Genomic DNA, 21,127 nt, shown 5'->3' on the forward strand with positions numbered 1-21,127 from the left:
GACGCTCTCGTTATGGGCCCAGCGGAGGGTGACTCTTTAGGGGCCCCAAAGGATCTCGCAGCAGGGCCCGTCAGCACTGAGGCCACTAAATATTCTGCCTCTGATGGCTTCTGACAGACGCTTGAACTATATTGGAGGTTTGAAGGAAAGCGTCATTATCAGTGCGGGGGAGGGCAGCTCCACAGGTTCCACAGAAGAGGGAAAGGGAGATGGACTCTGAGTGTTAAAAATGGTGGAGCTGGAATATGTGTGAGAGACACAATTATACATGTGTTTATGTGAAGCTTCAAAGTTCTGCATTATAGAAGAATTATATCTGTAGCCTTTTTTTTAACCAATTTGTATATTTAGTACATTCTTAAGATGTTGTTTATCTGTATATCTGTACAGTGGTACTGCACATCGCAATATCTTTAGCAATTATGTCTGTAAAAAAGACAGTTTTAAAAAAAAGGTGTTTCTTTTGTATTTGATCTAAATGTTTAGTTTTTTTAATATTTTGTTTTTAAACTTTTATTTTTCAATTATTTTATTATTTAGGTAAATCTATTTATTTTTATTTAAATGTATTTCATCTTTTTTATGTTATTTGTTTGCATAAAATAAAAATGCACTGTTAAAATATTAAGTAGTGATACAGTACATCACAATTCCTTTAACAGTTATGTCGGGAAAGTGTTAAAATCTGCTTATTTTATGGATTTATATATTTTTGTTACTTTTATTTTTCCAATTATCCCTATATCTATATAACACTTACATAATGTATTTATGTAATGATATGCATTTTGTTATTTGTCTGCATAAATACACTGTTCAAATATTAATTAGCCGGCTGTTTTTTGGTTGTACCCGCCTCTGATGCACGCTGGCAAAGTTTGTCAGTTTGTTTCTAACCTCTCTGTGATCAGTATCAAAATGCAGCCATCAGCAGCCATGCATGGCCCAGATAAACACTCAGTCCACTCAGAGAGCTGATCACTGCAGCTGCTGCTGCTCCACAGCGGGTATTAAATTGGAGGCTTTTCTAATCTCTACTATATCATGACATGTTCACTAAGGCACGGAACAGGAGATCACAGCTCTTTAATGTAATTAGTCTGGGATTTGCGTTTCATTACAAACATCATTAAATTCAGATCCATTCTTCATCAGGAGAGGGGAAAAAGAGGGGTGGGAGAACTCCTCGCTGACTAAGCTCAGAGCAACTGATTTTACTTTGATGATGAAGTCATCACAAAATTCTCTTTAACCATTGTGAGGGATCTGAATCTGTTGGGTCAAACTTATTAAATCATAGAAGTGTCATTCCTGCAGTCCAACAGCTGTTTAGTTAATCTGATACACATCAGGTGGAAAAGGTTTTATCTTCCAACAGATTGTCATTTGTGTGGGTAAATCAGTGTGAGCTGTTTATTAAATGCAACAGATTGGGCAGTGAAAGCAACAAGTGCAGTCAATGCAAAAGGACACAAACAAAACTCCCTTGCAAATGGTGAGCACGCTGTTCTAACGCTGCTCCTGCCATGTGAAAGCACACAGAGACAACCTTGAGGTGGTGAGTCTGAGAGTGAGAAAGAGACAGCTCTGTACAGCGGCACACTAAAGCCGGGGGAGCGAGGGCTTAGCTTGCACACAGCCCACTCTGAATGCAGCATGTGTTTCAACTTAACATTCCACTTTGCCCTTGCTCTTTCTCGGCTGCTGTTTATGAACCGTTTCCCAACACTCCGATCTCTGCCTGCCAACACTGGAGTACCGACCGCCTACGACTACGCACCCACACATCCCAATGCCAAACTGCAGAAAGAACACTGAAGGCAAGGAGAGCAAGTCAAAGGCAACAAAAGAGAAAAATAAAAGGGCTTTTATCAAGTTCGAAAAACAATTCTGAGGCGAGGAGCAGAGGCAGAAAAGGAACGAATAAACAAATGTTACCTCGCTGACGAAGGTAAAGCTCCATGGAGCAAGGAGGAAATGACACGCTAGCAGACCTGCGTGCTTGAGTTTCTGGGATCTTCTATATGATCCCACCCAGCAAGGCATGAGGTGAGGAGGACCAGAGGAGGCTGAGAGGGGAGAGGACTCCCTGAACTCAGCTCCTTGTTCTGCCGGAGATCTCCTGAGGCTGGCTGCCAGCAGCTGGAGTTCTGAAGCTGAGAGAAACTAAAAGCCCTCACAAGGCAGGACATGGAGGATGGAGGCAGGGTTTTTTTCTCCCCTGCAGGAGGAGGGCAGGGGGAAGGAGCTTTGCTCGGGGCAACCAGTCAAATCCCTTTCAGGAGTGATCGGGCAGGCACACAGGCGGGCAGGCTGCACACAATCCAGGCCCAAAACACCCCATGCATTCACTCGATGCATCAAATCTAATATTGATGCTGAAGTTATTCCTCCTTTATCAAGCCGGAAACACACAGAAGAAACTAACTACTCAGACATACCCCTACAGTTCATGTGTAGGCATGGGAGTACAAAGCTATATTGGTTGATTTATATTCTCCTCCACATCTTAAGCACTTGCACTTGAGTACAGCAGTTATGTGATCCGAGTTAGAATCCATCAAATATCAACAGATCCAACTCTAAATGTTTCAGTAAGAAATGCTCACAGTGCATTTTCTAAATGTGTTGACGGTAGGATACCAAGAGAGGTGTCTTTGACCCAATATAAGAGTCCTTCCTTCTCTCTATCAGGGTGCATTATTATGCTGACACCATGGCTATAAACCACTGGTAGAAAAATATATTTCAAGCTGCCTAACATTTCTTCACAGTGTTTAGTGCATACAGCATTGCAGCAGTGGGTTTAATTAGAACATTTCACCAAGAATTCATATAAATGTTGCCGTTCTGTCCGACTTATATGAAGAAAAACTGCATTTATTTCGTAACCAAAGCCCATTGGTTTACATATTACATTGGTGGGTAACCCTTTAAATAAATGCGTTTTAAGACAATAGCACTTCAATAAAGTCTCCTTTCATGACGGCTTTTATTCTAAATGATTTAAAGTTTAGTCGATTTAACTCTATGGACATTTTTAAGGCTTGTAGTGCTGTTGAATGTTGACAAGACTACCCAAAGTGATATCAGTGGTATGAGATGTTAAGTTAAGTGTACCTAAAACTGGCAACCGAGCCAAGACTATTGAATACCAGATGCATTATTAACGAGCTGTACAGGTGTTTGCTTTTTTTATGGACATCTGCAAGCAAATCAGAAGGAGTACATGTCAGAAAAGCCCAATAAAAGGAGTTAAGACATGTTAAAGGGTGAGTAAATTCACACTGTGAGTAAACTGACGGAAATTAAGTACAGTCAGAACTATTGAGGGACAGCTTCCTCTCCATCAGACGGCCACATGGCAGCGGTTCACCGAGTGCAGCTGCAATTGTCGCTCCGATACATACCCCCCCCCCCCCCCACACACGGACACAGACGGACACACACACACACGCATCAGATACAGAGCCCTATTCACAACTACTGCCAGCAGCCGCATTAACACCGGGGAAAAGCTCCAGCTCACCAAATAAGGGAAATCTTTTGACCAGCATTTACTGGTGACTGTCACGTTTACATTCTGCCTTTACACCAGCCAACCTTTTGGGTTGTTTGCAGAGGAGAAAAAGTGGCTTTAAATGAGACAAGCTGAGCAGTCAGAGTGGAAATTGACCGCAGATTTGCTGCACTTTGATCCAAAATATGTGTGTCTATCAGTGCATGTGTTTATTTATTTATCCACACACACACAAGCCGAGTATGGCGTAACTTTACACATAAAAAGCACATTAGGAGACCTCAAGTGCAATTTTGTAGATGCTTTTATTTAAAGTGCATGAATACATGTGTTTTCAGCATTCTAGGCGCTGCTACAGTTGGTTAATGTTCAGCACAGCGTTGCATGTTTTGGTTAGTACTCATGTTTAACTTCAGTAAATCATGCGTTAATTGGATTGTATGGTTTTAGTAAAGAGGACATATTAAGATGCACACACTTTAACAGCGCTTGTGTACAAACATGTGGGTGCCAACCGTCCAAAAAAACACATTTCAGTGGATTTCTTTTTAGACTTTGGAGGTGCGCCATGTTTTTTCTTGCAATTCAATCAACCTGGAGTGGGAAAAATAAATGTACGGAGCTGAAAAGTGCATGATATGTCCGCTTTAAGTCAAACTGCTATTGAAATGTTCAGGTTAGAAGGCCCACATGCGAGACACGTTAATAAGCCCTGATTGTTTCTCTCACATTTCGCTCTTTTTCTTCTCCTAATGGTAACTCATTTCCTCTTTCCGTGCAAATTAGATATCCACATTCATTCCAGCCATCACTGACACTCCTGCCGTCCCATGATGTCAGCAAACAAAGTCTCCCCTTTATAGATTTCATCTCAAAGACTGTCGCTGCTGAAATCATATTTAATATCTATTCATATATTGCCCTGCTTTTTTTAGACCTTGGTTAATTCAGATTTTTGGACGAAGCAGTTCACTTGTAATATCCTCGTCTCCACCTACCTTTACCTGTGTGCGCTTATTCTAGTGACGCACACAATCATTGGTTAAGCTGCAGTGGTACGTGCCAATCACATGTCATACAGCTCGACTAAAATCTCAACCACTTCCTAATGGATTTCAGGTTGAATCTGCTAAAGATGCTTTTATTTCTAGTATGAGCAAAGCTTACTTGAATCTTAATGGGCCAGGTGAAGTTGCTGACATAGACAAAGAAGGTTATGTTAGGGTTGTTGCGGAAGTCAAAGTTCTCGTTGGAGAAGCTGTCTTTGAACTCTTTGATGTTGCTCCGGGACACGATGGGGATCTCGTCCCCGGTCTGGGTGCCTGCTGGAGAACAGAGGAGAGGAGAGGAGGGGAACAAGAGATGGGAATATGAATATATAGGAGGAGGAGGAGGAAGAGGAGGAGGAGGATGACATGGAAGAGTGAGGATGTGGGGAAAAACAAAAAGGTCCATAAGATAAAATGTAACTTTTGATTAAGGTAAACAAAGTGAACTAGTCTTTATGTTAGAAACGATGCTTACAGTATCAAACATGACAGCACTTTCCAATAATTCAATGACAGAGAGAAAGGCATAATGAGTTTCTGCATTAAACACAGCTCAAACTTGTCTATCTGAAGACAGAGAATATCCAGGAGCCTGCTACTCGATGTATGTGAAGCAAATATATTTTTATTATCAAATATTATTTTTACATCTAGGAATAAATAGTTTGTCCATAAAATATATTTTTTTAAACTTCAAAATGTGTTTCTTTTTTCTTACCAACAGTCAATAAGATTTCTGAAAAGTAATATAATTAAAAAATGTAAAATAATAGAAGCTAGATCACTGGTATGTGAGGCATTACTATATTAATGAGTATTACAATATCATTATTTGTGGCTATGAAGGTTTGTCTAATTCTTTCAGCCTTAAGTGTTTTTGTGGAGACTTACCACTGAAGCTTGTGGCCCAGGTGATGTTCAGGTTGAAGTTCTTGGAGGCGTTTATGAACATGTCCAGATCCCGGTTTGGCTGAGGAGGGAGAGAGAGCACAGAGAGCATGTCATTATGCAGTATCATACAAATCTGGAGAGGAAAAGGATGAATCAGAATAAAAACAGGACATGTTATGCTCACTTTCAGGTTCGTCGACACAGGGATTTTAGCCTTTGCAGACCGTTTACATGCATTCAAAACTATACAACACACTACAGTAAAAGGAAAACCCCAGAAAGCATAACAGGGCCTTAAGAAGAAATACGTGCAAAATGTGTACTAGGTCCAAAAGCTCCTCTTCTTTATTATAAAAACACAGGTGTAGGGCCGGTAATGGAAGCTGCATGGGCATAACTAATGTTTGAACAAGAGTCAATGCAGAAAATGATTCGCATTAAAGCAGCGCTGCAGTGATACCCACTCTTAATCACGTCAAGTAGATTTAAAACGAGAACTAATGAATGTTTACTTACTGATTGAAAGGCTGCAGATGTTAATAATCATTTAGAAAGCTTCAGTGGGGATGAATATTTAATGTGGCTCTGTAGAATAATTCCTTAAATTATTATTCAATATGTAAAATGTAGAAATTGCTATTTGGAATAATTCTTCAGCCTTATTGAGCTAATTAAATAACTGCTGAATATAATCCAAGTTTCGCCTTATTTTTAGTAGACATAAATACAATTACAGCAGCAACACATAACCAAACGTGGATTACTTTGAGGGGATCACACTTCTGCATTAGTTAACTATTAATATTGGGTCTTTTGCTGTCACTTATTTATTTCTATCATATACCTGTCTTGTTATACTTTGGTAAGTTTAAATAGGATGTATTTAGGTGCAGTTTTATTCACCACGTTCTTTGTTTCAATGTTTTTAAAGCATATTAAACTGCATTGTTTTAAATCGTGCAATTTAAATAATCCTGCTTTGTTTTAGTTTCCATTTGTCGAACCCTTTGTCAGGGAAGAATACCATCTGGAATATTTAATCAGAGCCGTTTGTGTGAGTATCTGCTCCAGATGCTGCAGCCAGGTAAACAGGACAGCACCAGTTTTCCTTCGCTGTGAAAACATCTGCGTGATGAGCGCCGTTCACACCGCGAGGGTGCACTGCAGGCTGACTGACAGAGGGGAGTGTGAAGCCGGTGGTGAGCCTTCATAACATGAACCACAGGAGAGAACGCCTACCACCGATTTCAGTGGATTCAAAAATAAATCGAATTTCACTTTTACGTTGGGGGTTTAGCTCGTTAATACATATCTGACCTCCAGCTTTAGGAGGTCACTGGACAATTTTCGGTTAAACCTGAAGCCTGAAATGTTCTGTACGGGCCCTGAGTTTGTGAAGTTACTCTTAGAAACACAACATTTTAGACGACCTGTTTTAAATGTTACTGTTGTTTTATTTTTGTTATATTGTAAGTATACTTCCTTATCCTGTTTTTATATGTAAAGCACTGTGTTTTGTTAAATTGAGTCTTACTGTGTTTTTTCTTCCAATTATTTGACAATGGTTGATAAGACGACGGATCGATCAGCGCCTGTTTTATTATTTCATATGACTTTTGCTATTATTTTATGTGATATTATATAACTTTGGACTATGTTCATATGTTCAAATATACCATGATAAATTTACAAGTTCATACATATGTAGTTATACCGATTTATGAACTCAATTATACTCTGGTATTTAAATCTCAGTCACAATGGGAAGTGCCTAACTTAATAAAGACACTATTATCATATACTACCACAAACTGGTGTCTCTATTTCTGCATTAAGGTCATTATGATTAGGCTTTGTTTTGAATTGATTCATGCATCTGTCCATAAGCATGGATAAATCATCCCTTTGTGGGTTTGAAAAAATCTTTGAGAGCAAAATCAACCATAAAATAGTTGAATTTGTACTTTTCTTTGAGACATTTTAAAGAGTGATGGTTCTCCAAACACAGCAACATGTTTGCTCTTGTTTACAGGTTGCTATTAAAGAAGATAACTCCTATGTCTTTATCTTCAGAAGAAGCCGTGTTGTTCCACAATAACAGAGACTCATCATGTGGTGTTTTTGTTTTCAGTCTTTAGTCCCGATAGAGCGACAGCTGTTGGGACGGCGGGGCGTTCACTGTCAGACACGTACCTCCTCAGGTGTGGCCACGAAGTTGATGGCGGTGTAGTAGCGGTCGTCCTCCTGCGACAGGCTGAAGGTGAACTGGTAGTCGATGAGCAGCGTGTCTGTTTGTAGTGATGGAGCCGGGGGAGAGCGTGGGAGGGGATTACAGAAGAATGAGAAAAACTCCATTAGGGTAGTTTGAAAGTCAGACAAGAACATGTACTTTGTTGGACCTGAAGATTTCAGTGTGTGACGCTGTCGAGCATCCATTCAACAAAGGCTGGAGATCACTGTCACAAGCTGGTGATGATATATAAAAAGTTGGCTTGTTTACAAAAACGAAGTATACAGAATACAGAAATGCAGCTTAGATTAAATCAATTCCCGTTTACTTTTCTCGTTGTTTTACACCCTTTATTTTCTGGAAACTACACTGAAACCTTGACTTTAATTAAATGATTCATGTCAACAGATCTCAGATAAATGTAAAAGGTAAGTTAAAGGAATAATGTTAAGTTTAAATAGGTTCATATTATTGCTGTTACGGTGTATAATGCACTTTAAATTCTGTTCCAGACTTCATCGGCCTGCACAGAAAAACAAAATACTTGGTTGATTATTTATATTTGATTTTACAGATTTGATTCACAATTATATTTAAAAGAGAAAAACAATTCCTTACACGCAAAACCTTCTGTCAACCGAAGCTTTAAACTGCCATCCGTTTATTCATTTGTAAAACTTTGTACTGGCCCATTCTAATACTTACATTTTTTATTTAGGTAAATACATTTCGTTATTATTTTAACTGCATTTTTTGTAAATCATTGAGATATTTCAGCGGTATATCTTTGCGTACCACTACCACTAAGGTACTTTATGATTTCGTCGATGAACAAAAAGTACATTTAATTTACATTTCTAATATAAATGCTTGTTCATTTAAAGCAGACTAAAGAAGAACGTCCACATTTTTGCCGACTTGCATTATTTAAAGCTCCTCCCGTGTTCTTAAGTAACATTATTAAAGTTGGAAAACAAGGAGAAATTAGTGTTTAAGGAACCTTAAGATCATCAGAATTTTAATATTCTCTGGTGTTTGACAAGAATAACATGACAGGAGACTGATCTGCAGTCTCTGGGAAAAGGACTGTCATCACTGCAGGGGAACGAGAGAGAAACAGTCCGTCAAAAGCTTGTCTCCATTTTTCTGCGAATCACTTTCATCTGCGTCTCACTTTCCTTTCTGTCCACCTGCGACTTGTTTTTAGAAAGAAAGCTGGCTCCTCTGGCTGTTATTTCTTTAAAACATCAGACTACTTGAGACCTACTTTGATTTGAGAGCAAACTGTCTGTGTATCGACCTGAACTAGGGAGAAGAGTGAGGCCTCACAGTGCTTTACACTAATGCGACCACACACACACACACACACACACACACCACACACACCACACAAGTTGGTAATTGGAATTCCACTTACAGTAACATGTTCCTTTGAGGGGGTTGCCTTGGTAACGGTTCTCGACTTCACACCTGAAAGAGCGAGGTGGACGATAGATGAAGGGGAATGGGCGGAAAGAAAGAAAAGGGAGGGGAAAAGAAAGGGGAATTAGGACGATTTAATTGCTGATAAAGAAAAACAACACACAAAGCAGGAGGAAATCCATGCATCTCAAACAGGGCTGAGATCTCTCACACACTCTCACACACACACACACACACACACACACAGTTGTGACCTTCAGTCTGCGGCAGGAACAGCACAATGCAAACGAACCAGATAAAAGAAGAAGAGTAAAAGAAGTGGAGCTTGCAGACGTCGCTAACAGGAACTTTCTTTCTACCAGAATAGACTCATTTTCATTCACGGATCTGCACTGTATCTCAACTTTTAATGGGGTTTGGAAAGCTCTACGGTAATGAAGGCCAAAGATAAGATTAGTACGGCTCAAACTAATGAACAGCTGTGATTACAGAGAGGCTAAAACAAGAGACAAAGGACAGGCAGGGCATCAGGCTAGCTCGCAGGATTTTCGTTTTGTAAAATTAGCTTCTAAACTAAATCCTTGAATTTCAATTGGTTTATTACTTTTGAATAAAGTTATTTTTAAAACATACAAATCCAGATGCAGCCGCACAAGTTTAAGCCACAAAAACTACTTTAAATAGCTGTATTTCCCATTTACTGACGTTACAGAAAGTCCTTGACGTAGCATGGAACTTTTAAAATACTTTTTAAACATAGAAAATGAAAGAAAGCCTAAAGGCGCAAGACTGCGTAGACAATTATTTGAAGAGTAAAGAAACGACTCATCACATGAACCACTGAAAAAGGCAACTCTCTGCCCCTGGAATCTTCAAAGCATGTTTGACCTGTTGTCAATATAAACTAAAGATAGATTTAGCTGCTGCATGGCTGATTTAATACCTCAAATACTTTCAGAAACCCATTTTGGTTAATTATTTTCAAAATGTGACAAAACATTTCCATCACAAACAAACGTCCTGGTCAGGTTTGAAATCATAGACCAAACCATGGAGCAGAAACTCTGGAAACCTAGCCTCATTTGCCGTAATCATTTCCACGTTCACAGTGACATGTCTGTTACACTGTGGGATTATGGGTAGTGTAGCGATTCATCATAAATGTGCTTAAGATCTAACTGTCTTGTGGCTTCTACAGTAGCTTACCATTATTTTAAGTGTACCTTCAATGGTTACTGTTAGGGAATTTTTGGCTTAGGTAGTTAAACCTTGACACAGCTCATCATTTTCTCCTTCCTGTCTGCGTTCCCATGGCGTAGGTCTTTTGGCCTTGGGGTTGCTGTAATCTCCCTTAAGGAGGTGCAGCTTGGGCACATTGTTGATGCCAGTCTGTGACCGAGCACAAACTGCCATGAGATAGTTCATTGTTCAGGGACGTCTAGAAGCCCCTCTTATCTGGAACGTAGGTTCCCTGGTGCACATTCTTTTCCAATATCAGACAGCTCTAGTGAGACTCAGAGTCCATATTTGTCTGGTCTCGCTGATGAGGAATGTAGATTATACACTCTGAACTAGTTAAAACCTCGGACTGCAGTAGAGTTCTTCAGAATTGGTCGGGCAACCGCTGTGTCAACTCGTGGCTGCAGCAAATGTCTTGTCAATTCTTCGGGCCGTTAACTTTAGAATAAACCTTCAGTGTTTGCCATCAAAGTTCCAGCTCTCTCCGTGTCTCTCTGAGTTTCGTCTCCATTGCTCCAGAAGTTTCCACCACAGGTACGACATTATTATGGATAATAATTGGATTTTAATTTAGGGAAAACTCACTGTTCAGTTCTTTATTGCAAGTTCTGGGAAAAAGGACTCATTTCCCACCCAGTATTTCATTGCGGGGGGTTGAGCTTTAAATTGGTAAAAGCTTTTTTTCTCTGCAGCAAAAGAGGAAAATGTGCGACTCACAGGTGGCAGCGATCTCCTTTGATGCCCTTGGTGGTGCAGAAGCACTTCCCGTTGTTGGGGTTGCACATGCTGGCGTGGCCGTTACACTTGCAGGCTGAACAAAAGACATGAAACATAAAACTTTAAGTGCCTCAGTAAAGCAATACCATTCCTTTTTTACACTGGATGAATGCTATCCATCTAAATAACAAACCACTAGTGAATCGTGAAGGTATGTCGAGGGTGATATATGGACTCCCAAGGAAAAGGAAAGTGTTGAAGAATTTCTTGGGAGTATAAATTGTTAATGTGTGACTTTCTGTAACCAAAAGAACTTAAAAAATAAAACAAGAAGATAATATTCTGGGGACAATTGATTGATTTCAACCTACTTCGGTCTTATATGTGAAATTTGATCTATATAGTCCTATATAATAGATGTCACATTTGTTTTAGGAGTCTTTACAGACCGTCCAGCATGTGAGACCATAAAATAAAGTCCCTAAAGAAATGCGACAAATACTGGGGGGTCGAGCAACAGAGGAATGATCCCTCTCACAGGATAAACAGATGTGCAATAGATGTTGAACAGGTTTGAAAAAGGAGCATCCAAATCTAATGTCGGTACAAAATTGCATGTTTTGTTTCAGTTACGACGGTTTAAACTCTGCTTATAGTGAAAGTAAACGGTCTCATTCATCAAGGAAAGGACAAGGTGGAAATAAAAAACGTTGCTCCAATTTCCAGTCGTTTAGGTCCAGCGCCAAATCTGTGCACAGAGGTTAAAACAACTTTAACGCTGCATTTCCCTCCCAAGCTCTGAGGTGACTCTAACGTCCCGGGGGACAGCTTCTGAATCCGCCAACAGATGCCAAATGCGTATTAGGCGTGGTGATTTGGGGGAGCACTTTCAAAACACCTGTATCAATGTGAGTGTTTGCTATCCTTGGGTTTAAATCAGTAAATCTTAAAAGATGGCTGAGCCTCCTGTTCTAAACATCTGGAAAACAAGTGTAGCTGCAGCTGATGGAACTACAAGCCATACTGTGATTTGATCCCTATTTATATGAAGGTTTTTTTCATTGTGATTTGTTCATCATCTCTCGCTCTTGAGGTATTGATTATGCATTCTTTGCTTTTGCTCTTAATGCCTCCTGTGTGAGGCTTTTAATGTCCCTGCTGCAAGGAATAAGAGGCATAAACAAAGAATACTTCCTGGTTTATTGCTGAAACAAAAAGGGAAAACGTACCTTGGCTGTGATACATTGCTAAGATAAATTCAGCCGTTGGAGTAAAGGATGATTGATTTGTTGTTGTATTGACTGAGTGTTGGCATTAGCTGCAGACCAGAGCAAATCTCTAATACCCCACGGGACCCCTTCACTGTACGGATATAAAACTGAAGTGTAAAAACACTGACGAGTTAAACGAAGAGAGAGCAGAGAGACTGACTACTCACGCTGGCAGCTGCCCCCGTTGGTGGGATCTCCGTAGAAGCCAGAGATGCAGCTCTCGCAGTGGCGGCCGGTTGTCAGGTCCTCGCACTTCTCACACACGCTCTCGTTGACACACTGGCTGTGCCCGTTACACTGACAGGCTGCCAGGGAGTAAACAGAGCACACACTGCATGAACATCACACGCCAAAAACAGTTTTTAAAAGTAAACAGCCCCGGGTCCAAAAACATGAATGAATTTGTATTTTAATTTGCGAGTACAGAAAGTCTGGGATCTGTTTCTGAGCTGTCTGTCGGAGCTGCATGTGGAGACCTTGTGTGACAAATAATGTTACTTTGATGTTCTTCGTGCCTTCCAGGTTTGGAGGGGCTTTCAAATATCCAGAGAACCCCGACATGCAATCAAAAACAATATCAATCGCAGTTTGTGAGTCAAAAGAGGATTCAATCAACAAAAGATGTCTCAAACAAAACTTCATTGATAATTCATGTGGTAAACTTTCTTAATTAGCAGTCAAAAAACTTTTCCTCATCTCATCAGAACTAGTATATAGCTGTGTCCTTAATCTCCTTAATTAGAGAGGACATTTACTGCTCATTTTCAGGTTCATATCGGTATTTTGTTCCCTCTACTGTGACATGTTTAGATGCTTTAGCTGACCGGTGTAATGGAAAAATATTGTCCTTACTTTATTAATATCATTGTGTGATTCTTATTTTCTAATGTTTATCTCTGGCTTTCACTTCTTTGCTAAGCTTGGGAAAATTCCTTAATAAGAAGATGTGTTGCAGTGTTGTTAGTTACACTCTTTGTGAACCAACAGTATGACCTTCTACTTCTGTTGAACGGAGAACATCCTGATACGGCCTCTCTACCTCCCTAAAACTCACTCAACGCTCCTTTCATTATCACCAAACTTGACCCCCCCTTTCTGTTTAAGTATGCAACCCAAACCCTATTCTTTGTCTTTCACTCTGCAGACGGTCTGTTCTGAAAGACAGCTGAATGGTTTCATTCTTTATCCGCGTTTGATAAATAAATTGCCACCACACCGGCTCTGTTGTTGTCCAAACCGCTTACAGATGTCCCGCCCCTTAGCCTATCACGTAAATTGTGTTGGAGCGCTAGCCAGTAGAAGCATGAGTGGTACGCAGTGATGTCATTATGTTACGGATGCAAACAAAGGAGTCCAATGGAAGCGTTTTAGGCAGGGGGGAGTGTGTGGGAGAGAAACTTTTACCATTTACATGCACAAAAACCTATATAAAGCACACTACAGGAAAGGAAAAGCTCCAAAAAGCACAACAAGGCCCCTTTAAATAAGGTTTTACATGCAGTTGCAGTGCTGATCAAAAGAGGAGCATAGCAGTAAGACATCCCTATGAGTGGGCCGACATTATCAGACATATTGGTTGTTGGAGTAGATTTATTTTCTTTGAGGATCATCGCGAGGATTTCTATTCAGCCTCAGAAAACGGTTGTTTGATGATTTGGCTCTGAAGGAAGCCTTTCTCCTTTAACAATCAGCCTGAATTTCAAAGTGGACATGTGGTGTTGGAAAGAGACGGCACTGAGAGGGCAGAGGGCTCTGAAGAAAGGCGCTATTGAGCTGGATTTAGGAAGTGAAGGATCCAGTGTTCCTTGCTGACCCGCACTTAAAGCTCAATGTCGAGATATCTCAGACATTGCTACTTTGAGGGTTTTTTTGTAATCCATCTTTTGGGTTAACCATTGTTATGCAAACTGCGGTACCAAATTGCTGAGGAATATTTCTGAACAAAGGCCTCAGAGCTATTATAAAAACTCTGCACAGTGAATAGCAAAAACAATTTCCTTTAAAAGAATACTTTCCTCAAAAAAACGTTGAGGAAGTGATTCATATTTAAAATACTTTCGCACAGTAGCTTCAGTTCTCTGCTTGAACTAGATTGAGTTTGACCCAAAAACAAAGCTCTTGTCATAAAATCAGGACATCACGGGGGGGGGTTGTCATGATGTCGGTCAAGTCTACCTCTTAGTGTAAATGCATTCACTGAAATAACATTTATTCATCAGATTATAAAATAAAAAGACTTCTCCTCCCCTACCTGGGCAGTGGATGAAGGACCAGTTGTATTTGGCCTCATTGGGGCACATGCTGGCATTGAGGGCCGGCTGGGGGCTGGCGGGCAGGCCGGGTAGGGTGGAGGGGGCTGGCACCGAGGTCTGGAAGGGCCCGCGGTACGAGCCCTCGATGCACTGCCCTTTGCCCGTGTTGCTGGGGTCGGTGCACCAACCGCAGCCCGGCTGGTCCAGACACTGACCACACGTCCTGTACCCCGAGCAGTTCTCCGCTGAAGAAGATAAAAAAACAACGCAGGAAATTCAATTTCAGAACCGTGTGGACTTATTTCCTCAGAGCCTGTGTCCACGTATCGCTTTTATCCGGCAGAAAGGCCTTTTTACAGTTTCTTTGACAGTGATATCTTGACAACGTATCACCACTTGCTTCGCCCCCTTTAATTTCAGTTTGTGCTTCTATATATTTGATTGACACGCTTATTTCACTACGATCCAGCTGGAAGACTATTGCTCTCACACTTTGTATGAAGGAATGAGTCTGACATGCGTAGAGCGAGGAGGACGATCAGTGCACGACGATAAAAGTCACACACTCACAGGCAGCAACATCCAGTATCGGCCCAGCCAATCCTCTCAGAGAAATAAGATTTTCTGTCCTTGTTATGTTAGTTTCTGTCAAAAACAAGCCTTTCCTCCAAGTTCTATAATCACGTCACCGGCACTTCTCTAAAAAAGCTAAATAGATTTAATTTGAAGCATCCAGAGCACTGGGTGCAGCGATTGTTCTCGAGGCAGTATGCGCTGACTCTGCATTGGAATTAATTGAAAAAAGAATCCATGTGGACATGAGCTGGTTCTCAGTGATTCCCCACATGCAAGTAAAGGATTCGAATATCAATTACTGTCCTATAAATGGTGGGCACGAATATAAGGGTGTTGGTAAATAAGGTCTAGCTTTTCGAAAGGATTAAATTAATAACACCTCTATAAGGCTTGGTTAATTTATCTCCCTCCAGCTGCAGATTTGCTTATGCTTTCCATCCTAGCTCTCGGCCCTGGAGGGGATTCTCTGCGTGTAGCTGTGAGTAACAATATATGCTAAATTGACCTGCCAGGTTAAACAAATGAAAACTGTTCTCCTCTGCACAGTGCACACAACAAAAGCCCCGGCCTCAGCTATCAAACTATTAAAGCACATTATTAATCCCCATCTCGTCTACTGGAGGGGCCACAGTTTAATGAAGGTTAAAAAACAAACATTTAAAGAATCCCCGCTTCACAGAGTCACAGTTATTTAAAATGCTGCCTTTTAGGGACTTTCTTTTAAAGTCTGATGGAGATCGCTGCATTTGTTCAAGTGGTTAAGAACATTAGGTTTAACCGGAGCGTTGCGTGAGCGGACTTCAGATGTGTGCTTTTCATTTATGTCTTTGAGTTTTCCTCCCGTCTTCAGATTGAGACTCATGACCGGGAGGCTGCTGGTTCTGCATGCAGCCGCAGCAACTTAATCAGAGGTTTAAACAGCATGCTACAACACTTTCATTTGTCTGAGTGTTTGTGTAAAGCGTTTTCCCAAGGCGGCAACGGTAATTAGTCTGGAACAAAAAGGGCGAGAACTGTGTAAGTGGCACAAGAAACACATGGAAAGATTTGTGTGGGACATTTTGTGTAGAATCAATAGGTTACGAATGAAAAGATGGCAGGGTTATGAAAAGGTTATTACACTAAGACATGAAGGCATCAATGAGTCAACAACTCCTGTCCATCAGCAAAGAGTAAATGTCAGATTTTAAAAAGGTGCGTCATTTCCCTCAAGGTTTCCTGTAACGTGTTACTAATTATAATGTAAACAGGACTGTTAAATAAATTCAACTCAAGTACGTTTGGTTATTATTGGAGACATTATCCTCCATTTATAAAGACATGTTTGCTCTTATTATGTTAGTTTTCTTGTCTGTTTTTCACTGGCTATAAGATAAAACTAAAACGTGCATCAATAAGAGTACTAAAGCTGTCTGAATACTTGCTGACATGACTATTAAATTACATACGTTTCCACGAAAAATCAAGGGAGGAACTTTAGAAAACCTTCTTATTATTGTCTTATTCTTAGCCTTTATAAAGTAACACCTCCACTGCTCACACTGACCCTCTCAATGTCAAAAATAATAATAATAACGGCAGAAAGAAAGGGTCCTTTCTCCAACACCTGTCTAGCCAGAGGGTCTTTAAATTGTTTCTTTTGACTCCACTTCTGTGTCCTAATAGATTTGTCCGAGGTGTTTTATTTTAACGGTCTGGCCAAAATACAAAAAGACTAAAACCCTAACCACTTAAATCTATAAAGTAATACATAGAGAAAAAACTGAGGCAATTAAGAGTCTTACGTGGGCAGGTGTTCATGGTGTACCACTCCATGCACTGTCCGAAGGGGAAGGAGGCCACGTATGCGTTGGAGTCGACGCACTGCTTCATGTTGCTGCACCACATGCACTCGGAGCTGCCGCTAGTGCACTCGCTGCACGTGGCCCTCATGGCACACGGGGTCCGGCACTGCTTGGCACTGTGGTTAGCTGGGGGGACAATGTTCAACAAGTTAGGCTGCTGCAGCATACCCATTTGCCCCACGCAGTATTTAGCTAGGATAATACACAGGTTTTTGGAGTCTTTAAGCATCGTGCACACACCTGGTCGTTCACACAGGCTGCCGTTCACCGGGTTGATGCAGGTCTGAGCTTTCAGCCCGCTGGACGCCGACTCGGCCAGATACCCGCAGAACCCGGCGTCGCTCGGCTCTCCGGGAAGCCATTGCAGCGAGGTGTTGGTGAAGGGAGACATGTCCTCCCAGCACCAGTACGACACGTTGATCTTCCTGAGCCCCACCCAGGGCGTCACCATAGCCTTGTACTGCAAACCCACAACAACACAGAGTTAGAACAAGGAATTTACATGTTGTTTCATTTTAATTTCATTCCTTCTATTGACTATCATTTACTTCCATTACTTTTCATTATTGCAGCAATGAGTGGACAACAAATCATCAATTATCATATTTTTCCTGCATAAATGGCAGAAAATGCTGACTCAGGGTGTAGATTTCCTGGAATGTATATGATTTATATCATATCAAAGTGAATATCATTGGGTAATAGATCAAAAGAAACACAAAAATGTACCTTGGGAAATAACTGTATAGACCTACAATTAATCACTTAATGAAAAAAATAATTGTCGGATTAATTAATATTGAAAATAATCTTCATTTTCTGCCCTACTCTTTAGACGAAGACGTCTTTAAAATGTGTATTTTTTTGTAAATCAGCTTTTTAAAATTCGCTAAGTGTTTAGTCTTTAAAAGATCACTGAAATAGGTTTGGTAAGTTACCCTGTAGAACAAAATAATGTGACATTTGATGAAAATCCTGTCAAATAAGGATGTTTATCGTCACGTTTTTATTTTGTCAGGAATCACGACCTGGTTTTAAGCAACGATAAATCCTCTCCACTGCCTGATTACATTTCCCTGAGCGTCACTAGAAGCAGCTTTACTTCCTCCACCTGGGAGCCTGTGTTATCCATCCCATCTCTAATCAATAGCCATGCTGCTGCAGCAGTAGTAAACAAAGAGACTTGTGTCGAGTTACTGTTCCATTTAATTGGAATTTATTTAATTGCATTTCTGGGATTGATTGATCCGGCCTGTAAACAGTAGGAAGTGCTAAACAGCACAACGAGTGTCTATAAAACATGACAGGGAGACGTGTGTAGCATGTGTCTCTGTGTCTGTGCAGCGTTTCATTGTTGGACTGGACAGTGTGAAGACGTATATTATTCCAGAGAAATGACTTGCCTTTAAGCGCAAAGATTACCAGGAACTGGTAATTGAATTTAGACATCAGGGGAAATCTGCACCATTTCATTAGTATGGATTGAAGAAACACTCAATTCCAGCGACACTGTGCTTTAAACTCAAATGTCGTTGTCTTGTTTAGCTTCCACATTACATATGCTCAGTGGGGCTCTGGGGCACTTTGCAGGATGGCTAACATTTTAGCACGCGGTTACAGGGAGGGAGGACAGTGCCTGACTCTAAAGCAGGGCTGCAGCTGTGTGTGACACTGTGTTGAGCAGAACAGATAATTAGAGCTGTAACCGCGCAGAGCTTTGTTTTAAAAACATTCAGGATTATGTAATTCTGCAGTGAACTCGAGTGGAGACACATACGGAAATATTGAGACACGTTGGCTGTGATTAGTCAAATAACATGAGCCCCAGCATGAAAATGGAAGGCTTCTTTCTAGAGCGCATATTTATTCAGGGAATATGTTTCTATGATTTCCATTATAGGATAGGAAATGGGTCCTTCTGTGGAGGAATGTGTGGATATTTATTGGCAGCAAATTGTTTTTATCAACCTTCTCCTGCTTCTTATTATCTTAAAGCATTGATTCAAAATGAACTGCATAAAATTACCGGTGAGGTCGTGTTGTCTTTTTATCTGATTAACAATTTTAAATAATTAGTTTATAATGATCACAAAGACAAAGCAGACAATCCTTTCATTGGAAAATAGTTTTGCTTATTCGTACAATTTTTAAATAATCAGAATAGTTTCTCTGTTGATGTTTGGACATAAATATGTATTTCTGGTTAATCAAATTTACTCAAATCTGCTGTTTACACAATTAAAAAAAGTGGCATTTAATCAGATTCTGTTATGCTTTATTTATGATTACGTCTGCCAAACTCACAGTCCCATCCTCATTGACCTCGGTGCAGCTGTGTGTTATTCATTTACATTAAATTACCATTCATATGTGAACCGACATTGAAATGGGTTAATTATCGTCATTACACGCAACCACGAGAAACGGTACAAGGCCGAGCAAATATCTTCAAAGACATTCAGTATTTATTCAGTTTCCCTGCATGCAGCGTCTCTGGGGGAAATCAAACACTTGCATATCTTTACTTTTATTTCGTATCCCATGTGTGTTATGTCTCTGTGCAAACTGGATGTAAAGATGAAAGCTTACATCTCCTAGTCATGCACACATCTGTAGATATGTGACCTGCTTCTGATGATTAACGTTGGTTGTGGGAATAGATTTATGTGCATTTGCTCAAATGGAGCGAGTGAAATATGTCAGAGGACCTAATCTGAAAGTGGAAGATTTGTTTCACTCTCAATACTCCATAAAAAGGCAGCATTTTAAAGAACGCAGCTCCCACAAACACATCCAAAACAAGGCCATTCTGTACAAGTACCTTAAAGGTGCTATAGAATGCATCTATCTGGTATTTTAAATTGTTCTCTGATGTCTACAAAGAAGGTATATAACTTTGGTTGATCCAAAAAATATCCAGATGTAGTTTTACAGGCCCATGTACAACCCTATGATTTTGTCCTAGAATGAAACGAGCTGAATTGCCTTATTTGGGGCTCATTTAAATAATTATGATGAGCTCTGCTCTGATTGGCTGGTTTACAAGAAGCAATCCATGGCTGCCTCAGAGCCCACAGAAGTAAGTGAAGTTCACAAAACTGTGAGAGATTAACCATGGAGGCTATTGGCATCCAACCTCACATGTTTGAGACTTTATCAGAGGAGGAAACCGATGAGTTTGAAGAACAGCCAGTTGGTCGGAGAATGGAGAGCATACATTACATCGATAGAGTTTTCTCTGCTGAACTGAATATTAAAATGGTCCAACCTGATGAGTCTAATCTGTTGATATCTAGGACTGCACCCCCATCCCCCCTTACCACTACGCTCATGATCTGCAGCTCCTTCAGGACGAAGTCCACCTTCTTCTGCGTGGTGAGCGAGGCGAGCACGGCGTTGTGGCTCCTGCAGGCCAGCTTGGCGTTGTCGTACGTGTCCTTCGCCGTGATGATCTTCAGACAGGAGTTCCCCACCAGGTGCCAGCTCTCACCACACACGTTTTCTGGATTCAAAAAGAGGAGTCATTACCACAGGAAATACAGGTTGTAATGGGACAAACTAGGACTAAATGTTGTTGGTTATTGCCCGCATTATCCATACATGTACCGATACTGTTTTGCTAAAGTTGGTGCATGAATTGTACGCTATTTGGTGACAGAGGGGCAAAATAACGTTGTGCAACTAACACTGAAGGTGTAAATACTTCGCCTGGGAATAAGTATTTAAATGTGTGATTTTGGGTTATGTCTCTGCAGTTACCTGGCAGTGAGATGCACTCCTGGTTGCGGGGCTCCCACTGGCAGTTCTGGTCCACAGCGCAGCTCTTACAGCTGGTCTTCTTGTTGCACACGAATGACGGGTTGTCTTTGGGACAAATGTCAAACTCTGCGATGGCCCCCTGGGGAAAGAGAAAAACAGAAGGAATAGAGACGTTATGAACTAAATACTCCCTAGAAACAGAGGGAGGAGTTTCATTTATCTGTTTTCTTCCTGACCATGCAGCTATCTCAGAGCCGAGTCATCACAGGTGGAGAGACTGTCGCCTAGTAATCAAATATTTCAGAGAGGAGTGCAGATCGGAGCGCTGGAGGAGACACATGAAGCGCCTCCGGCGTC

At 40.8% G+C, this 21,127-nt stretch overlaps 1 protein-coding gene across 3 annotated transcripts in view; it reads right to left on the reverse strand.

Moving 5' to 3' along the window:
• atrn (attractin) overlaps positions 1-21,127 on the reverse strand; it is a 118,503-nt gene that overhangs the window by 59,604 nt on the left and 37,772 nt on the right. Inside the window, exons 14-24 of one of the 3 annotated variants that reach the window (XM_063908467.1) lie at positions 20,771-20,909; positions 20,332-20,513; positions 17,252-17,471; positions 16,952-17,137; positions 14,591-14,836; positions 12,507-12,644; positions 11,069-11,162; positions 9,108-9,160; positions 7,654-7,748; positions 5,461-5,539; positions 4,688-4,842 (exon numbers count right to left, since the gene is read on the reverse strand). In XM_063908467.1, coding sequence (XP_063764537.1) covers positions 4,688-4,842; positions 5,461-5,539; positions 7,654-7,748; positions 9,108-9,160; positions 11,069-11,162; positions 12,507-12,644; positions 14,591-14,836; positions 16,952-17,137; positions 17,252-17,471; positions 20,332-20,513; positions 20,771-20,909 — 1,587 coding nt within the window. Of the gene's footprint in view, positions 1-3,806; positions 4,846-5,460; positions 5,540-7,653; positions 7,749-9,107; positions 9,161-11,068; positions 11,163-12,506; positions 12,645-14,590; positions 14,837-16,951; positions 17,138-17,251; positions 17,472-20,331; positions 20,514-20,770; positions 20,910-21,127 lie in introns of those variants that run through there. The other 2 variants (XM_063908466.1, XM_063908468.1) reach the window with 2 other exon arrangements.

Source organism: Eleginops maclovinus, chromosome 19 (genome assembly GCF_036324505.1).
Source record: "Eleginops maclovinus isolate JMC-PN-2008 ecotype Puerto Natales chromosome 19, JC_Emac_rtc_rv5, whole genome shotgun sequence".
Classification (NCBI taxonomy): domain Eukaryota; kingdom Metazoa; phylum Chordata; class Actinopteri; order Perciformes; family Eleginopidae; genus Eleginops; species Eleginops maclovinus.